At 57.5% G+C, this 21553-nt stretch overlaps 1 protein-coding gene across 1 annotated transcript in view; it reads right to left on the reverse strand.

Moving 5' to 3' along the window:
- PTPRN2 (protein tyrosine phosphatase receptor type N2) overlaps positions 1-21553 on the reverse strand; it is a 624228-nt gene that overhangs the window by 550500 nt on the left and 52175 nt on the right. Inside the window, exon 2 of the mRNA XM_069587259.1 lies at positions 6154-6204. Coding sequence (XP_069443360.1) covers positions 6154-6204 — 51 coding nt within the window. The remainder of the gene's footprint in view (positions 1-6153; positions 6205-21553) is intronic.

Genomic DNA, 21553 nt, shown 5'->3' on the forward strand with positions numbered 1-21553 from the left:
CCAAGAGCTAGTACTTATAAGACCAAAACCGAAACCAGAGCATTGATGAGCAGAGACTCAGGCCAGAAAGGAGCCCTGGTGGGCACGGGGTGGGGGGCGGGTCTCACGCCCGCACCCGCCTGCACGGAGCCCGGCAGTGTGGCCCACTGGGCATGACCACGGCAAACCCTGACCCAAGGGAAGGAGCCGCAGAGCCTCAGGAGTCTGTGCAGACTGCTCATCTGCCAAGAAGCCGTCACACGCTGAGATCACGGGCAGACCCAGGGACCAGGGACCTCGTAGGAGACACTGTCCATAACTGGCACGTCAAGGTAACTTTCCCCGCAGAACGCTCCAAACAGCCCTGGTTGGGATACAATGGAAAACATGCAAGAAGGTTTGACCTGCTAGACAATTCATTATCCTCTTCCATGTTTACAATTAAAGACTTTGAAGAGTTAATTGAGCTAACTGGAAAGCCAATCTAGAAACTGCTACAGAAGGAAGAAATGACGTCTTAAGACACACACGCACCCCACGCAGGGTGCTCCCCTCAAAGGTGTCGTTCCGCGGGGAGATGGCAACGCTGCCTCCCATCTCCCCCCATTCCTCCGTGGGGAGGGGGACCCCCGGGTGGGAGATACCCCGGGCAGGCGACAGCTGAGGACGGGTAGGCAGGCGGGCAGCGGGCGCTGGGAAAGAATGGGCTGCTTGTCCGGAGGGCGTGTCCCGACAGAGGGCGTGCCCATCAGGGGCGTGTCCTGGTAGAGGGCGTGTCCCACGTGAGGAATTCCTTGAGAGGCCTGGGGAGGCGAAGGCCCCAGAGGGACGATCTAACTGCCCCCTGAGACAAGCCCTGACGGAGAGCTGGGAGCGGCTGCTGCAGTCGCCTGTGAGCCCTGGGAGCGGGAGACGCAGCAGGGACCTTGGGCAGCACCCCAAAACCCGAAGCACACGGATGCACTCCGCGGGGCCGACCGAGTCCAGCAGCGGCGGCAGGACAGGCTAGGTGAAGCTGGTCGGCAGTGTGCTGGAGAGTCTGGGATCAGGGAACTCACGCCCGCCCTATGCAGGGTGGACCCTCAGGAGCTTGCCTCCTTAGCCCCCGGCCCCCCAGGAAGGCCGCAGACAGCAAGATCTGGAGCTACACTCTTATGCACGGGGTGTGTCCTCTCGTTGTTTACTCAGAACAGTAAAACACCCCCGTCCCCTCCAGGACTGGTCACTCTGGTGACAAAAGCACACCAGATCCAAACACGAGGACCACACCAGCTATGCCGTGAGCCACCCCATGAGATGCAAAGAAGCGAGTCCTCAGCCTCTGACACGGGCATCTCTAGTCCCCCAGAAATGCCCGAGCAGGAGTAGGAAGAGGTGGCCCAGGGGCTCCCTGGGAATTCAGGCCCGGGGCCGCTGAGGGGAGGGGAACGCCAGCCTGCCTCCTGCAAGGTGACCCGACAGCCACCCCAGAGGCGGAGACGCAGGGCGCTCCCGGGGCAGCTTCCTGGCCCCTGAGCTGCGATGCAAGCGTGGCCAGGCAAGGAGGAGTGAGAAGACCGGTCCTGCAGGAGCCGAGCCTGAGGGATGGCAGCAAAGGGGCCCTCAGAGCCTAGGGAGCCTGCGGGCACACCAGCTGCGTGTGCGTTCCTGTGCGTGGCAGCCGCTCAAATGGAGCCGAATCAACTGTAATTCATCTCCAGTCATTCATGTGAGGCTCGAAATGGCATTTTTTTTCCTGTTAACATGCCAAATTAAACTCTGCTTCGCACCGTTTAACTCAGTAATTAATCCCCATTCATTCCCCCTGAGTTGTGGTTAACTGGGATCTGGGAAGGGAACGAGTCTCCCAGCCACACACCTCTGGGAAGCTGTGGCTGGAGCCAGGTCCTGCCCGCAGAGCCGTGGACCCACGCCCTCCCGGTACGAGACAGGTGAGGCCGTTCCGTGTGCTCCCTGCAGTTATGCCCAGTGTCCGAGTTCCCAAAACTGAGAGAATAAGATGTCCACAGCAATGCAAAAGCATAAAGGGGTTTATTGCTAGCTCGAGTTAGGGCCCAAGTCTCATCCAGCACAGTGGAATCTTGACGAGGGCCCCGAGCTCTGAATCACAGCTGCTTATACACAGGCTGTCTTTTGTCTCAGCAATAGTGTAGTTGGCGTGTGGTGATTGACTCAACCTTGGGTCATCGTGGTGATTGACTTAACCTTGGCGTCATCGGGGGGGACCTTGGTGTCATCAGGGACCTTGGTGTCATCGGGGACCTTGGTGTCATCGGGGGGGACCTTGGAGTCATCGGGGACCTTGGTGTTATCGGGGGGGGACCTTGGTGTCATTGGGGACCTTGGCATCATCGGGGGGGACCTTGGTGTCATCAGGGACCTTGGTGTCATTGGGGGGGACCTTGGTGTCATCGGGGACCTTGGTGTCATCGGGGACCTTGGTGGGGCTTCCCAGAATTGTGACTCATGCTCACAAGAACCTGAGGCTTAGCCCCAGTGTGGCCTGTCAAGCCTGTCATGGCTGAGGTCAGGTTCCAACACCTGCTAGATCTCTCTCGTGAGGAAATGCCTGGCTACAGTGACAACACTCCCACAGCTCACTGCCCCAGGCCAGCTCAGGCTGTCTGCAGACCAGCGGCGGGGATCAGGCCCTCCCTCTGGGCCCGGGCGGCTGAGGCCAAAGCAGTCACATTACCACTCAGGGCTCATGTCCCCAGGCCGCCAAAGAGGGACGCTTGTCCACCTGATGCTCTCCTTGGCCGGGACACAGCCTCCTCTCTGAGCTTCTCCTCTGCAGAAAGAGCAGGACACCATCAAGGACCCAGGACACAGGGAAGGGAGGAGATGAGACTGAAAGGCCAAGGACACGGCTCGAGAATGTGCTTCCTTAGAGGAATCGCTTCTCTGATGCAGACAAGTGGACTCACGGGACAGTTGAAAACTCCCCAGGTTACAAATGCCACCCCTCCATCTGGGCAAACTGCAGACAGGTGGACACAACTTCTCTCCCATGATTCAGGAACTTTTCAAGGAAAACCCCTCTCAGAGAATGAGAGCAGCATGGCTCAGAGACAGCAGCCGGGCTGCCCCAAACTGATAGACTTCAGAATATTCAAACCCTGCACCTCCTCCTGGTCCTTGGGGGCACATGACTGGTATCATCTGCCATCTCCACCACAGTAAGGTCAGCAAGTGCTTCGCGGGGAGGTGGTGGAGGAGGGGGCTGGCCCCAAGCCATCGTCTCCCAGCACAGGGGTCTCCTCAGATATGCCCCAGTGTCTTGCAAAGGCTGCAGCCTACCCCTGAAGAGCTGCTGCAGGAGCTGGACTCGCCGGAGCGGAGCATGAGGAGGGCCCACTGGTGAGGGCCAGGCCCACCGGCTGGCCCCTGCATCCTGCTGGCAAAACCGTGCTGGAAAGGCCACGTCCCCACATCCCTAACCAAGCGCTGTGAACTCGAGATGCATTTGGACAACTTATCACCAAACCCTGCCTCCTTGGCCTCTAGAAGCCCAGTCAGGATGGTATCATCCAGTGAAGAGCCAGTAAGCCAACCGTTTCTCAGGGCTGCTTTTATTACCCCAACAGCAGAAACCAAAACAGGAGCATGACCTTCCTGAAACAAGGTGGGAACGGTTCTCATAATGCGGACTTTGTGAAGCCATTCCATGGGAACCCCATCAAGCTTCAAAGTCAGCCTTCAGAGCTGGTGGTGGGGAACACCGAGCAGCCCCTCCGCACGCTGCTCCGCCCAGAGCTGGCAGCCGCCAGCGCTGAGTCCCAGAGCCTCCGCCCGCGGCCTGGGGTGTCCAGACCACACGGCCTCGCCAGGCTCTCGGGTGGCCCATGATTCAGACCACATCCATTCTGTTGCTCCAACCCAATCTGTTTCCAGACCGGCTGTACTTCTTCATGGTCTCCAAGTTGTCAAATTAAGGCTCCTTACTATTCCATTTTTCCAGTGCAATAGAACGGAACAGCCCTGTTTGTCAAACTAGCCGAGACACGCCAGGTGCACAGCAGGCCACAGCAGCAGCTGGCAAACTCCACCTGTGGTCGCCGAACATTTACATGGGAAAAAGTGTTCTGAGAGCTTCCAACAAAGTTACTGATTTGGTCTGCTTCTCTCGAGAAAGCTTCAGAAGGAAACGAAGAACGGGGGAGGGAGGAAGGGGGAACGGTCGTTCACAAGCCTGGGGGTCTGTGCCCTGAGGACTGGGGGCCGCGTATCCGAGACCCCAGAGGGCCAACTCGAGAAGAAGGCGGGGTGCCCTGAGAGCTGACCTAGGCTCCTCCTAGCTCGGAGGCCCTGCCCGCCGGCCCTGTGAGTGGCTGCCATGGGACAGACACTGCTGCATGAGCTGGGCGCTGTCCTAGAGCCCCCTCCCAGCCCTGGCCTCTGCTCCTCCTCTCTGGGGCCCCTGCAGCTCAACACCAGACTTGGGGAGCTGTTCCCTGCCCAGATTCTTGCCCCATTACCACCCTCAGTGCCAGCCCAAACTCCAGACAGTCTGTCCTTCTGCCCACCCACCTCAGACACCCAGCACGTTTCTGCCGAGAAGCTCCCCACTGCGGCCAGAACAGGGTCCGTGACTCCCCAGGGCTGCCCTGAGTGGGAGCTGGGGGCTGGGCCCACTCAGTCAACGCCCACGGCAGCAGGCCCAAGCCAGACCTGCCTCTCAGAATCAGCTCAGCAGATGCTGCAGTGTCTTTATTAGAAGAGTCTTATTGTAAAAGTAACACAGGACCGCTTTAATAAACGACGGCATGCAAAGGGACTTCGGTGTCCATTGATGCCCCCCACACCTCCGGCCAGGCTGAGCCCCACAGCCTCGCCCGGGGTCACGAGCCGGGCCAGCACCTTCCATCCCTGCTTGCTGCTGTCCCCTCGCTTGGTCAGGCCACAGCGGGCCCTCAGCTGGACCGGAGGAATATCAAACACCGGCTGTCTCCATAAGTCAAGGCCCACGTGTTTCTGTTTACACTTAAATTGCCTTCAGTTTCCACACAACTCAGAGCTACTCTGTTACGTAACATCAGTACCCTCCACGCCAGGGAGGCAAGCGAAGGTTCGGGGGAAGCAGAGCCTGCGGAGCCGTGACAGCTACAGGCCTACTCCCTGTCAGGGGCGGGGGAGGCTCTGAGCTGCAGCATTCACGCTGCCGGTCCGCCCAAGCCTGCGGAGCCGTGACAGCTACAGGCCTGCTCCCTGTCAGGGGCGGGGGAGGCTCTGAGCTGCAGCATTCACGCTGCCGGTCCGCCCGAGCCTGCGCTCACATTAAACATACACCTGTTTCTTTTAGAATCCAACTTCACCAAGTCAGGGCAGATGACACGTTTTTTTTTAGTAAATTATTTTCTCAAAAGCTGCCTCCAGATAAAAGCTTCATGAGGTGTAAGCACAAGGAACCGTGCTGGGGCCCAGCGAGAGGCCCACCCGTGCGGCCGTGGCGAGGAGGCTCTCAGGCCGGCCGGCGCACGATGGCCCGACCCGGGTGGGCTCCCATCACACAGCTGCTGCAGCCCCCAGCCCAGGTCAGTGCTCGCCACAACCTGCAGAGTTCTCCCCCAAAAGAGTGAACACAAAACAGAGCCGTCCAGCCCACTGGCATGGTCCCCAGGGCACGTGTGCCACGGGGACACACACAGCTGTCCCAGTCCCCCTCCACGGGCTCCGAGCAGGACTTTCTCGCCAGGATGCTGGCCTAGCTGCCCCTGGTCTTGGCCTTCAGGCCCTCGACAGCACGCCTGGGGACCTGGCAGAGGCAAGCCAGCTCAGAGGCGGCGGGGCAGAGGCTGCACTGGACCAAAGGATCCCGGGGGCACGTTCCACTTGTGGGCTCCACCTGCAGGCCTCTGGTTGGCACAGAGAGCTGGGTGCAGCTGGAGCACCCACGCCAGGCGGGGAGAACGCGGCTGGATGCAGGCAGGGACAGAGCCTACCCTGCAAACACTCACCGTGGGGGAGAGGGGACCCCGCCTCACATGGGGCCTCACAGCACACTTGGGGCCCTGCGTGCAGAGGGCGTGGTGGGCGCTCTGGCCTAACCCCCGTCAGTGCCTGGGGTGCTGAGGCCAACGTCTGCACACACTCGGAAGAATCAAACATGAGCCCACCCAGGACCCCACTGCACGTAGTGAAGCCAGCCTTGGGGTCACCGTGGCTGGCACTTACCGTTCACACAGGTCTCAGCGGGTCTGCAGAGGCCATCCTCAAACAGGCAGCCTGGGAGGGAGAACAGAGGAGAGACAGTCAGAGCCTCAGTGCGCTGAGGGCCACGGCCCTGCTGGCCCCGGAGTCCAGGGGGCCGCACGGAGCTGGGGGCCTGCTTCAGTGAGAGGATGCTGGGCATTGGAAGCCGGGCCACACGCCCCTGGCTCGGGTCGGGGGAGGGCATGAAGCGGGGCTGGCTCCCCCCGGGAGGACGACCAGCCATCCTGTCGCTCCGTCATCAGGAGGGCCAACCCCTCCTGCTGGGAGGTGGCGATGAGCCTGTCAGGGGCACCTCCATAGCAAGCTCGCCTGGGGCCAGGACCCCGTGCTCTGTGCACACCACCACTCGGGTAGCACCTCGGGGCCCTCTGTCAAATCCCCTGTGCCTCACGCCCACGGCGCACACTGAGGCGTCACCAGGGCACACGGACAGCAGAGGCGGACGAACGGAGGCCCGTGTGCTCCGTAAGGAAACCAGACGGGAGGTGAGGAAAGCGCTCACCCGCAAGCGGGGCAGGGGAAGCGCATGGAGGGGGCCGCGCTGCCTTGCGTCCAGGGTCATCTGAAATGCACCCTCAGGGCCTGCTGTGGCCAGCCAGGAGGGTGTGAGCACGGGAGCAGCTCTCAGAGTGATCCTTGGGGTGCCCCAGGTATAGCCATGCCTGCTCCAGCAGGACCCAACTAAAGCCAGATGGTTCCTGAATACACACGTTCGCTTAGAAGCATAAAGCCTGTACTCCTGTGTCTGACAGCTGACACTCCTATTCGGCCACTGAGACCCAAGTCCACAATCGCCCAGGGAAATGCCCTTGACTCGGCCAGTCAGCTGCTTCAGTCCAGGCGTCCACCGCAGGACTCTCCACATTGTGTTGTGACGTCAACCCGAGGGCAAACTTCTCCGAACAGGAGACTCTCGAGGTGAGGAACCACAGAAATGTAGCTTCTTCCCCTCCACTGTTGCCCGAATGGCTGCCTGTGTCTGGCCAACGGCAGATGCTTGAGAGTCAACGGCAGAGCGGCGGAGGAGGACGAGCAGCAGGACGCCACTAGCTACAGGGAGATCCACCCCGGGGCCCTGCAGAGTCTGCGATCATCAGCTTCCTCACAGGGAATCGCTCTGAAATCCCACAGCTGGAGAACTCATCCCCCAGGCAGATGTGGACTGAGGAAGGCCCAGCTCTGCAGAGGAGGCGGAGCACGGTGCCAGGACCAAGGGTGCAGGTCTCACAGAGGGTGAAACCGCCCACACTCGCAAGAATAAAGGAGTCTCACCCGCCCTGTGACAGCTTTACACACCCGTTCTTACGCCCCTTTGCCCCAGAGGAGAAGCCCTCAGAGGGAGGCCCCGGGCACAGATGCGCCGTGACCCGGACGCTGCCCGCGGCCCCAGGTCCAAGCAGAGCTCCGTCCTCCTGAAATAACAAACCTTGTGAGAAAGCATTCCTCCTCAGTCCAGTCTCAGCCCACGCCATCACTGCCTCCCTCATCCGTGCACAGACCCCCGTGCCCCGCCCCTCTTCTCAGAGCTCCGCTCCCTGCTCGCTCCATTCTCCCTGCAGAGCCTGGCCAAGTGGAGGAGAAGGTAACACCCTGGGGGGAAGCCAGCGAACGCCCCCACTCGCCCAGAGACAGCCAGGCACGGGGAAGCCTAGGGAGACTGACTCTGCTCTGCTTTCCCCCAAAGTAGTGACCTTGAGGAGGTCCCCCAGCTCCTCTGGTCTTGGCACCATGAGCTTTGAAATCAGGCCAGGGTAGCTGACCTCCACCCTATGTCCAAGGACACCGGAGGAGCCCCAAAGAGACAGTAGGAGGGGCACAATCACGTTAAAAGCCAAATCCCATACCCACCGTGTGGGTGACCCACAAACTGAAGAACAGTAATATCAAAGAAGTTCTCACACTGTTGCGAAGGTTCTACACCCCACAGCAGACCTCTCAAGTGGGGATCCAGCCAAGGGACTGGGAATCCCCAGGGAATCTGACTGGGAGGAATACTGGCATTTGACTACAGAACTTCCACAGGACTGGGGGAAACAGAGACTCTTGGAGGGTACAAACCAAATGCACACCAGGGCCCAGGGTAGAGGAGCACTGACCCCACCGGGGACTGAGCCAGGCCTGCCTCTGAGTGTGCGGGTCCCTGCACAGGCACGGGTCGACGGTGGCCTGCCACAGGTCAGGGGCACTGGCGGCATCAGTCCTGGGAGGTGCATGTTGACATAAGTCCTTTAGGAGGTCGCCCTGAGCCCTACCACAGAGCTGTGGACTCCAGGACTGGGTTGCCTTGAACCAAACAACTAACAGGGATAGCCCCACCACTCAGCAGACACGTGGCGTAAAGATTTACTGAGCACGGCCCTGCCAACCAGAGCAAGATCGAGTTTTCCCCACAGCCAGTCCATCCCATTGGGAAACGTGCATAAGCTATTAATCCTCATCCGTCAAAGGGCAGACAGAAGAAGCAAGAACTACAGTCCCACAGGCTCCAGAATGAAAACCACAATCAGAAAGCTAACCAAAATGATCACATGGATCACAGCCTTGTACAACTCAAGGAAGTTGTGAGCCACGCTGTGCAAGGACACCCAAGAAGCATGGGTCATGGTGGAGAGTTTCTGATAAAGCCTGGTCCTCTGGAGGAGGGGATGGCAAACCACTCCAGTATTCTTGCCTCAAGAACCCCATGAACAGTATGAAAAGGCAAAAAGATAGGACACCAGAAGTGAGCCCCTCAGGTCAGTAGGTGTGCAAACTGCTGGTGGGGAGAGCAGAGAAATAGCTCTAGAAAGAATGAAGAGGCTGGCCCAAAGCAGAAACGATGCTCAGTTGGCTGGTGGTTAAAGTAAAATCCAATGCTATAAAGAACAATATTGTACAGGAACCTGGAATGTTAGGTTCATGAATCATTTAAATTGGACACAGTCCAGCAGGAGAAGACAAGAGTGAACACTGATGTCTCGGGAGTCAGTGAACTAGAATCAATAGGAATGGGCAATTTTAACTCAGCTGACCGTTACATCTACTACTGTGGGCAGGAATCCCTCAGAAGAAATGGAGTAGTCCTCATAGTCAACAGAAGAGTCCAAAATGCAGTATTTGGGTGCAATCTCCAAAACAGCAGCATGATCTCTGTTTGTTTCCAAGGCAAAGCATTCAGCATCATGGTGATCCATGTCTAGCCGCAATCACTGATGTCAAAGAAGCTGAAGTGGACTGGTTTCATGAAGACCTACAACACTTTCTAAAACTAACAAAAAAGATGTCCTTTTCATCATACGGGACTGGAAGGCAAAAGTAGGAAGTCAAGAGATACCTGGAACAACAGACAAGTTCGGCCTTGGAATACAAAATGAAGTGGGGCAAAGGCTTTGCCAAGAGAATGCACTGGTCATAGCAAACACCCTCTTCCAACAACACAAGAGATGACTCTACACATGGACATCACCAGATGGTCAATACTGAAATCAGATTGATCATATTCTTTTCAGCCAAAGATGGAGAAGCTCTATCCGGTCAGTAAAAACAAGACTGGGAACTGACTGTGATTCAGATAATCAGCTCCTTAGTGCAAAATTCAGACTCAAGTTGAATAAAGTAGGGAAGAGCACTAGGCCATTCTGGCATGACGTAAATCAAATCCCCTATGATTATACAGTGGAGGTGACAAATAGACTTAAGGGATTAGATCTGGTAGACAAGGTGCCTGAAGAAGTATGGGCCGAGGTTCATAAAGCACGAAGCAGTGATCAAAACCATTACAAAGGAAAAAAAGATGCAAGAAGGCAAAGCAGTTGTCTGAGGAGGGCTTACAAATAGCTGAGAAAAGAAGAGAAGCAAAAGGCAAAGGAGAAAAGGAAAGATACACTCAACTGAATGCAGAGTTCCAGAGAATATCGAGAGGTAAGAAAGTCTTCTTAAATGAACAATGAAAAGAAATATAAAATAATAGACTGGGAAAGATTAGAGATCTTTTCAAGAAAACTAGAGATACAAAGGGAATATTTCATGCAAAGATGGGCTCAATAAAGGACAGAAATGGCAAGGAATTAACAGAAGTAGAAGTTATTAAGAAGATGTGGCAAAAATACACAGGAGAATGATATAAGAAAGGTCCCAATGACCGAGATAATCATGATTCTGTGATCACTCACCTAGAGCCAGACATCATGGAGTGTGAAGTCAAGTGGGCCTTAGGAAGCATCACTACAAACAAAGCTAGTGGAGGTGATGGAATTCCAGCTGAGCTATTTCAAATCCTAAAAGATGGTGCTGTGAAAGGGCTGCACTCAATATGCCAACAAATTTGAAAAACTCGGCAGTGGCTACAGGACTGGAAAAGGTTAGTTTTCATTTCAATCCCAAAGAAAGGCAATGCCAAAGAATGTTCAAACTGCTGCACAATTGCATTCATCTCACACGCTAGCATAGTTAACGCTGAAAATGCTCCAAGTACAGCTTCAACAGTACGTGAACCAAGAACTTCCAGATGTTCAAGCTGGATTTAGAAAAGGCAGAGGAACCTGCAACCAAATTGCCAACATCCGCCGGATCATATAAAAAGCAAGGGAATTCCAACAAAACATCTACTTCTGCTTCACTGATATGCTAAATCCTTTGACTGTGTGGATCACCACAAACAGTGGAAAATTTTTAGAGATGGGAATACCAGACCACCTCACCTGCCTCCTGAGAAACCTGTATACAGGTCAAGAAGCAACAGCTAGAACCAGACATGGAACAACAGACTGGTTCATAACTGGCAAAGGAATATGATGAGGCTGTGGGCTTCTCCGGTGGCTCAGCAGTAAAGAATCTGAGTACAGTGTGGAAGCCACAGAAGACATGGGTTTGATCAGTGGGTCAGGAAGATCCTCTGGAGGAGGGCACAGCAACACACTCCAGTATTCTTGCCTAGAGAATCCCATGGACAGAGGAGCCTGGCGGGCTACACTCAAAGGGTTGCAAAGAGTGGGACTGAAGTGACTCAGCACAGCAAGACAAGGCTGTATACTGTCACCCTGCTTTATTCAACTTCTATGCAGAGAACATCAGGCAAAGCGCTGGGCTGGATGGAGCACAAGCTGGAATCAAGACTGCCGGGAGAAATACCAACAATCTCAGATATGCAGATGACACCTCACTAAAGGCAGAAAGTGGAGAGGAACTGAAGAGCCCCTGAAGAGCGTGAAAACTTAGAACTCAACATTCAAAAAACTAAGATCATGGCATCCAGTCCCATCATTTCATGGTAAATAGATGGGGGGGGGGGGGCGGAGTCAAAACAGTGACGGATTTTTTTTTCCCTTCGGCTCCAAAATCATGGTGGATGGTGACCGCAGCCATGAAATTAAAAGATGCTTGCTCCTTGGAAGGAAGGCTATGACCAACCTAGAGAGCATATTAAAAAGCAGAGGCATTACTTTGCCAACAAAGGTCCATAGAGTCAAAGCTATTGTTTTTCCAGTAGTCATGTATGAATGTGAGAGCTGGACATTAAGAAGACTGAGCGCTGAAGAGCTGATGCTTTTGAACTGTTGATGCTGAAGAAGACTCTTGATAGTCCCTTGGACTGCAAGGAGATCCAACCAGTCCATCCTAAAGGAAATCAGTCCTGGATATTCATTGGAAGGACTGATGTTGAGGCTGAAACTCCAATCCTCTGGCCACCTGATGCGAAGAGCTGACTCATTAGAAAAAGACCCTCATCCTGGGCAAGACTGAGGGCAAGAGGAGAAGGGGGCGACAGAGGATGAGATGGTTGGATGGCATCACCAACTGAATGGACATGATTTGAGCAAAATCTGGGAGTTGGTGATGGACAGGGAGGCCTGTCGTGCTGCAGTGCATGGGGTCGTGAGTCGGACACGCCTGAGCAACTGAATGACAGCACAGGCTGCTCAATGACCCAGAGGGAGAAGCCTCAGCCAACCACCAGGAGCCGCTGCTGAGGGCCAGAGGGAGAAGCCTCGGCCGACCACCAGGAGCCGCTGCTGAGGGCCAGAGGGAGAAGCCTCGGCCGACCACCAGGAGCCGCTGCTGAGGGCCAGAGGGAGAAGCCTTGGCCGACCACCAGGAGCCGCTGCTGAGGGCCAGAGGGAGAAGCCTCGGCCGACCACCAGGAGCCGCTGCTGAGGGCCTTGGAGGTTCCTGGGGCTCAGGCCCTCGGGGCGGCCGCTCTCCGTTACTGCCTGGGATGATGGCAGTGCATTTCCTGTGCCCACAGAAGACCTCAAGGAATCAGGATGCAGGGGCGAGGGCAGGCGCCCACTGGGGCCAGAGACTCGCTCACAGTGAGAGCTGAGTGTGTCACGTATGAGTGGCAGGTGGCGCTGCCAGAACAGACAGCAGGAGGACGCTGAACTCACTCCCCAGCCTGCCTGCCTCCTGCTGACAGCCAGGTGTGGTCTGAATAGGACGTGCCTCACAATTCACTCGATCATCAGCCCCTGAACAAAGACCTGCTCAGTGTTCACCCAGCTTGGTCCATGCCAGGGGGCTGGAGAAAACACGTGGCAGAGACCTCGACGTTTCTTGGTTCTCACAGCCAGAGCACATCTCTCCCAGCCAGGATACTCACTGATTTGACCGCTAATTTACTTGTGTTGATACTTGTGCTAAAATTAAGAAAGACCATACTTCATTTTAAATATAAGCCATAAATCACCAGGAGAGACAGAGAGCTTTGTCTACCAGAACTTGGTTCAGACACACTCCTGGCCAAGGTCTGCATACCCCCCGACCTCCACTCACCAGGGCCAGAGTTAAATCTGGGAAGAAAGCCCAGGCTGACTCACTATAAGGATATGGGCCACCCTGTCCCTGAAGCATGGGCCGTGTGAGCACAGTCCCCTGACACCCCCTGTCCATGAAGGCTGTGTGAGCACAGTCCCCTGAACCCCCACCCCCGTCCATGAAGGCGGTGTGAGCACAGTCCCCTGACTCCCCACCCCCGTCCATGAAGGCGGTGTGAGCACAGTCCCCTGACTCCCCACCCCCGTCCATGAAGGCGGTGTGAGCACAGTCCCCTGACTCCCCACCCCCATCCATGAAGGCGGTGTGAGCACAGTCCCCTGACTCCCCACCCCCGTCCATGAAGGCGGTGTGAGCACAGTCCCCTGACTCCCCACCCCCGTCCATGAAGGCGGTGTGAGCACAGTCCCCTGACTCCCCACCCCCGTCCATGAAGGCCGTGTGAGCACAGTCCCCTGAACCCCCACCCCCGTCCATGAAGGCCGTGTGAACACAGTCCCCTGACACCCCCCGTCCATGAAGGCGGTGTGAGCACAGTCCCCTGACACCCCCTGTCCATGAAGGCGGTGTGAGCACAGTCCCCTGACACCCCCCGTCCATGAAGGCGGTGTGAGCACAGTCCCCTGACACCCCCCGTCCATGAAGGCCGTGTGAGCACAGTCCCCTGGCTCCTGACATCCACAGATTTCCCTTGGCTTCAGAGCTCACATGCATGTGAGCATGCAGGAGACACTCACAACACAACAGACACACACACACGCATACACACACACAGAGCTTCAGTGTGACATCTTCCTTCGCTCCCTCTGAACACTGAGTGGGGTCTCGTGGCCATCCTGCTGTGCCTTCTCCTGCTCTCATCAGAACTGCAATCGACCTGCTCTCCCAGGCGGGGCCAGCCCTGCCTCTCACACCCACTCACTCCCACGGCATTTGGGAAGGGTTTGGTCCTGTGTGAGCTGGACCCCGTCACACTGCTGGCTGGGGACTCACCCCCACCGGCCCCGACCTGTCCTCTCCCCTGCAGCATCCCCAGCCCAGCGGGCCCCGCAAGGGAGCCCCCAGGCCCGGCCCCCCAACTCCGGCCCCTCTGCCCCAGCCCGTCACCTCCCAGCCTGGCCTTCTCACCCAGCCCAAATCAAAACAGCCTGCTCCCCTCCCCCAGGGCTTCTAACAGTGCCGAGATGGGCATAAACACTCACTGACACAACACAGAGGCTTTATGACTGAAAAATGTAAGGAAAAAATGAACGCAAAACAAATCATCTCACCAGAAGGAACAGTTTCCCTCTCACACAGAACAAGAATGGGGGCAGCAATAATGGGTCATCTACAAGGCAACAGGAAGAGCCTCAGAAACCAAGACATTCACACCCAGCTTTGTTAAGCTGAGAACTGATCTCGCTTCTCAGCCAAGAACGGTTTCTATCAAGCCAAAGAAAGCCACGGCGACATCGCCTGGCACAGGGCGACGTGGGGCGTGCTGGTAACAAGTATGTCGCGTTTCCCAGCCGCAGTTCTCCCCAGAATGTCTCCTCACACGTGGGTCTTCCGTCTCTCCATCGCCTGTCCCTTCCCCTGGGTGAATGACATTGTGCGGCCCTCTCAATACCTCGTACAGTTTGTTTCCAGCTGCCGTCCGATGAGTGCCGCGAGCCGGCCCCGCGTCAGGTGGGCACCGTGACCAGGCCCCGCGTCGGGCGGGCGCAGTGACCTGGTCCTACGACAACACTGCTTCCCTGTTCCCGTTTTACAGATGAGGAAACCAGGACCCAAAAAGAATAATCACCCGTGTCCAGAAGCCCAATTTGTTTCTGCCCCAAATATGCCCCTCCCCACAACTCCACGCCTTTCCAGGGAAAAGGGTGTGTGCTCACCACAGCTCCCGGAGCAAGTGAGGCCACGCAACTTTCACTGGTGGAGGCAGGTCCAGACCTCAGCCGGACTCCTCAAGCTGCCCCCGCCCTGTGGCCCTTCTCTCCCTCGTGCAGGGGGCAGACCTGGGGGAGGAGAGCAGTCTGCGTGTTATTCCACCAGTGACCAGCCCCCCGGGGGGGTGGGCAGAGGGCTGGAGGGAGGGGCACAGAGGGCAGGCACTGACACCCTTGGGGGCCCTCTGCCACACCCCCATGGCGACACCCCCGCAGTGGCTCTGCCCCCGGCCCAGCGCCCCGGGAGCAGCTCCTGATCCGGCAGGGAGGATGGGAGGTCACTCGGAGAGGGCCGCTGGTGTGCCTGGACTTGGGGCCATCAGTGCCCTGCAGACCAGGGAAGGCATGGCAAAGACCACCCACGCACCAGGCGCCAGGAGGCCAGGCTGAGGCACGTCTGAGAGCGGACACTGGGGAAACGACAGGGAACAAGAGGAGGACAGCCAGGAGCAGGCCCACCCCGGGCACAAGGACACCCGGCCGCTGGGCAGATGGCTGTTTGGGATGCGGGTTTTGTTGGTGTTTTTCCGGTTTTGGTGTTGATGTTGACTGGTAAGTCTTTCACTTTTTCTCCACTCATCTGGGCCATTTTTCTTTTCCAGGAGCTGCTCCTCGGCTGTAAACATTGAAACAGCAGCAGCCTAGAAGCTGTACACACGTGTGGCCTCTGTAAATGACGCTTCATGCCTGAACCAAACTGTGAGCAACTGAACCCCAGCGGGGAGCAGGCAGGAGCCCCCAGCACAGTGCTCGCAGGCTGGGGGACTCTCAGGATGGGTTCCAGGGCCCATCGGAGCAGAGCTGGGCGCAGGTCCCCGGTCCCTCATGATGCCTGCGCAGGTGGCAGGCAGTCTAGGCCCTCCCGGTGCAGGGTAGATGCTGGGTAAACCAGCAGAGCTGGCTGTGAGGAGCACTCCCCCACTCATGAAGTAGCTGGACAAGAACTCTCCAAAGCCTCCCTCCCTGACCTGAGGAGTCCACACTCGGCCTGAGACTCAGCCCGCTGGTCGCTCCCACTATTCAGAGCCAGGCACCGACACAGCGGCACGAGGCGCTCAGTGCAGCACGTCCCCCCTCACCCCATGACCACCCACCCTCCTCCAGAGGCCGGATGCCCCCGCACCATGTCTGACCAGCCACTGGGCAGCGGGAGGGGCCCTTGCTGAGGGCAGAGGTCCAGGGCAGGGCCTGGTGGGCCAGCACCAATAGACCCCTCTCTCTCCGTGGCTGCCGGGCTCTCGGTGCGGGGACCACCCTGGAGAGCAAGAGGCAGATTAGCTGGGCCTGTGTGGTGGGCGCGTCCTCCACGGCCTCAGGGGAGGTCCAGCCTCAGTCCCGCCCCGAGAGACGGCCGCAGGGACCACAGACGGCTGTGGACCAGCACTAACCCATCTCGTAGAATGCCTGTCACAAGCCCTGCGGAACGGAGCTCGCGTCTGACACAGGAAGCGGCCCTCAGCTGGGCAGGATCAGCGCTGTCACCTGGACATCGGCCCAGGCCTGTCGTCCTGAGGCCCACGGCAGCTGCCTGCACTCATGCGCCCACCCTCTCCGCTGAGCAGTAACCCCCTGTCCCCAGGTGGAGGGCGGTACCCGGTGCAGTCCAGGTGCTCACACGGGGCGCACAGAGTCCTGTGAGCGCGAACGCCGGCCTCTCGGGACAGGTACTCAACCCCTCTCAGCCACAGCGTCTGAGGAGGTGTTTTCACCACAGCTGTAGCGGCGCTGGCGGAGGAATGCGGCAGACATGACAGCCTACACACTCTAAGACGGCAGGACAGAAACCTGCCTGTCCCTCACTTGCAGACGCCCCCAGCACAGTGACCCTGCTCCAACACAGTCCCAGGCCCCTGCCCACACGGCCACGCCCCTGGCACACGGCCACACCCCTGCCCATAGCCCCGCCCTCAGGGCACGGCCACACCCCGGGCACACGGCCACGCCCCCAGCACAGCCACGGTCCTGCCCACAGCCTCACCCTCAGGGCATGGCCACGCCCCACCCACAGCCCCACCCTCAGGGCACGGCCACACCCCGAGCACACAGCCACGCCCCTGCCCACAGCCTCGCCCTCAGGGCACGGCCACGCCCCCGGGCACACGGCCACGCCCCCTGACACGCGGCCACACCCTGGCAGGGATGCTATGTCTGCCCACTCCCCCTAACCTTCAGGAGTCCACACGCCTTGGGTAGCATCCTCCCCTTATCAATGTGGCTTCAATGGCAGAGCCTAAATGCCACTTTGTCGCCATGTCTCTCGTGGAAACACTAAGGGCTTGAAGCCCTAAAGTTCTGTGAATTGCCTTGCATCCTTTTGTAGGAACTCCATCGGCAGAGAAGGTGTGAGGATGAAGAGATGCCCTCTCGAAAGCCATCTTCATCCGTAATATTCCAAGCGGAAGCGCAAGGCCGGCTCCGCCCTGTCTTCTCCCCGTCTCAACCCCAGGCACAGACCCCACACAGGCGCCCCTGCACCCACTGCGCTGCTTCTGGATGTTTCCATCAGGTCAAAAGCAAAAACGTGTTTCAGGGCAGGGTATCCAGGCAGGAGCAGAAAACCACTTCCACGTAAGAACCCCCTTCTCTTGGAACAAGACTCTGGAAAACGAGCAAGAGATTAAAGAGCTGCAGCCCAGAGCGCACAGCCGAAAATGGTGCTCACTTGGGCGGTGAGGGCACCCAGACCTCAGATCAAAGCCAGAGCGGAGGCTTCAGAGACGGGCGGGGGGGAGGGGGGGCGGGAGGGGGAGTGGGAGGGGGAGTGGGAGGGGAAGGGGGGGGGGAGGGGGAGTGGGAGGGGAAGGGGAGATGGGGGCCCCCACGACGGCTGGGAGGAGCCGCAGAGGCAGGCCTGCTCCCACGGCCGGCACGCCCCCTCCCATACCGTCCACCGGCTCCTTCCCCTCACAGGCGGTCACGCCAGGCTCTGCGAGGGTCGTGAGGGCCTCTCCCTGCGGCAGACCTGGGTGGCCAGCTGCGCTGCGGGCAAAGCACACCTAGGGCAGTGACTTCAGCCCCACACGCCCGCTTCACCAGGACGAGGTGAGTTCTGAGTGTGTCTGTCACTGTGAGTGTCTCCTAGCTTTCTGTCCTCAGACAGGTTTTCTGAAACACAATAGTATCTTCCAAAAAATGGATATTTGCTGACTTATTCTTTTGGATTTAGGAAGCATTTTTAAGCTTGTTTCCATAGACACAAAAGTAAAGCAAAGCTTTGGAAAAAAAATATTTAAGAAAGAGCCTTGAATGTCACATACTGAGGGTACAAATAGCCGCTGCATTAGGAGGAAGAACGGGAACCCAGAGACCCCCGGCTCGCGATCATGAGCCAGGCCAAGGGCAGCAGCTCCGCGTGAAGGAGCGGCATGGAGGGGAGAGCAGCTGCCAGAGACAGATGCAGCGGGCGCAGGGCCGGCCCCACAGGGCTGCTGCCTGCGCTCCGGCTCCGGTGAGAGGGGGAAGACCAGGCCAGCGATTCTGCCACGTACGGGCCCCGCACAGTCGTATAAACTCCAGGACCCTCCTCAGGAAATCTATCTCATTTTGCCGTCCTCACATGATAGAACACACGGTTCTCAAGCCTCGGTGCCTGTGAATCATCCAGGGTCCTGGTAAAACGCCACGCTGACTCCAGAGGCCAGGGGCGGATCCCAAGTTTCTTCATTTCCAACAAGAAGCAATGGCATCGCATGTAGAAATGATTTCACTTTAAAATTTTGAATCAGCCTACTACATTTTTAATTTTTCTATTCTGAATCCAGGATAATGGCTTTCCACTGTTGTGTTGGGCTCTGCCTCACGTCAACATGAGTCAGCCACAGGCATTACATGTCCCCATTCCCCCATGCCCCCCACCCCTCCCCTTCATTGGATGTTTTCAATGAACACTGTGTTACTAAGGATTGTATTATAGAGTAAATGTAACAAACTCTTTATGGTGTATTCTTTGGATCCAAATTCTGTATTTCCCATACGCCAAGGGACATGCCTTATTCAAATTACCATGTATGAGCTATGAAAGAAAAGCCATACATCATTTATTGTTTATGAGTATCTTAAGTTCAATTTTAAGACAGATGTATATTTAAACATATATTTTAATTTAATCAGGATTAAAAAGGTGAGAACCGATCCCAGGCCTGATGTTTAGAATTCTTACACTATGAACTCAAAAACATCAGATGTCTATTTCAGATAATCTTTTAATTCAGTTTTGAAATGATGAGATAAGAAAGAACATTTGGCATTTCCCTGATGGGTGAGTGGTTAAGAATCTGCCTTCCAATGCAGGGGACACAGGTCTGATCCTGGGTTGGGGAGGTAAGACTCCACATGCCCCAGGGGAACTGAGCCCTCGGGCCTCAACAAAAGGTCCTGCATGCCGCAGTGAGGGTCCTACATGCTGCAACGGAGACCCGACAGTCAAAGAAATGAATGCTAAAAAAAAGTTTGCCATGTATGAGTGCTTGTCCAGGAGGGACACAGGGCGCTGAGTGTGGTCTTCATGCCAACACGGAAACGCAGATGAGACGACTGTCACCGCAGGCCCCTCCCGCACGGATGCCCGCCAAGCTGGGGACCCAGACACACCAGGAGGACGCGCTGGGGGTCAAGGAAGGGTGTCTGGGGGGTGGCTTCCGTACTCCTGACGTTGCATTCCTGCATCTTTCGCCTCCTGCAGCCTGCTGTCCAGCGCAGGACCAGCTGACACGGCGGAACAAAGAAGAACTGAAGACGGTGCTGCAGTGAGACAAGCGCGCAGCGTCCAGCTCGCTGAGCCCCGTCCAGGCGGGGCCACGAGCTGAGAGAACTGTCTCCTTCCTCCTCTCTCCCGGTTTAGTTAGGCTCCTGTCCAATCCTCTCCTGGCCTCCGCTGCAGTCAACCGAATGCCACACTGCCTAGCACCCCTGAGATCTGAGCACTGCGCCCGCTGGGGGGCCAGCAGACGCTCCCTCGGCTCAGGCCCCACACGTGGTGCCCCCAGGCCCGCACGAGATGGCCAGGCTCACTGAGGGCGTGAGCACAGCGCCCTCGGCCGGGAATCCGGCCCCCGGCCACACAAGGCACCTCCTTATCACGAGGGACGTCCGGGAGGCTGGCGCTGGCTCTTCCAAACCCTCCCGCCGATGTCTGGGAGGCAGGAGTCCTGGAGAACAGGCCTGCCGGGCACTGCTGGCTTTCTCGCCCCGACAGTGTAGAGGAGCAGCTCGAGCACACAGCTGCTCTGCGTCTCAGGAGGCAGCAGAACTGAGCACTGGAAAGAGATGACCCAAGCAATGCCCGCAGAGAGGGTCTCACGCTGGAGGAGCCACAGCCTCCCAAGCAAGCCTCGCCGCCGGACAAGGCCCCCAGCCCAGCAGACATCATCCATGATGAGGGGGAGCTTTGTGTTGGGACAGCTCCAAGTATCTCAAGCATTCTATTCTGCGCAGTGTGATTTTATCTGCTGGGTACTTCCTTTACTGACCTTGCAATTCTGAGCATTGCGCAGAGCAAAGCTTCTCTCTTGCAACAAGACAACTGTGCAACAGGCCGCCGTGGGCCCTGGTTCCAACCCGCCCGCCCTGTCACCTGCACCCGTCAGTGCCAGGCCCGAGAGGGGGCACTGCAGGCTCCCCGGGGTGTGCAGGCCACGGCCACAGGCTGCTGCAGGCCAGATCCTCTTGGGACCAGCCCACCCGCCTGCTCCCACCTCCTGCGGCCATGCCGCCCTACAGCAGCTGAGCACAACACCTGTGACAGATGCTGTGGCCTGAATGTGTGAAAGTCACTCAGTCGTGTCCAACTTTGCAACCCCATGGACTATACAGTCCGTGGAATTCTCTGGGCCAGAATACTGGAGTGGGTATCCTTTGCCTTCTCCAGGGGATCTTCCCAACCCAGGGATCCAACCCAGGTCTCCCGCATTGTGGGCAGATTCTTTTCCAGCTGAGCCACAAGGGAAGCCCAAGAACACTGGAGTGGGTAGCTTATCCCTCTCCAGAGAATCTCCCCAACCCAGGGACTGAACTCAGGTCTCCTGCATTGCAGGTGGATTCTTTACCAGCTGAGCCGCACCATCATTCACAGAAAACTTAGGCGGCCCAGCCCCTAGAAGGGAAGCAGGCTGCCCTAGGGCCAGAAGGCGGCTAGAAATTGGGCTCAAAAGATGGGCAGGAACCGAGACAAGGCAGCCCCGGGACCTATCCAGGGGTGCAGCCAACCCAGGGAGCTCCTGCTCAGGGTGGGAGGGGGCACCGGCTGGCCTCGCCTCAGCCAAGTGGGCTTGCGTCCCCAGCACAGCTCACACGGGGCAACCCCACGCCCCCAAGCCTGGACACCGTCGCCCAGGAACCCGTGGGCCGTTCTGGGGGCCCTGACACCGTGGGCTCTAAGCTCACTTAGAACACAATCCGTTTTCTTTTCACATTCGCAGCTGAGTCACTCAGCTGGCCCATCCTGTACCGTTCCCAGCACTGGCCTCTGGACACCAAGAACCGACTGTCCCCATCCTCGTGAAAATGCAGTCTTGCCGAAGCCGCAGCCTAAGTCTGGAGTTTACCTGTGCAACTCCAGCCTCCCTCCAGCCCTCCCAGATGGGAGTCCTATACAGATTTAATAAGCAGGTCAGTCCTTCCCAGCTGTACTACGTCTCAGACCGGCAGGGTCGAGCCAAGTCCTGCACTGGATGCGGGACCAT

Source organism: Ovis canadensis, chromosome 4 (assembly GCF_042477335.2).
Source record: "Ovis canadensis isolate MfBH-ARS-UI-01 breed Bighorn chromosome 4, ARS-UI_OviCan_v2, whole genome shotgun sequence".
NCBI lineage: Eukaryota > Metazoa > Chordata > Mammalia > Artiodactyla > Bovidae > Ovis > Ovis canadensis.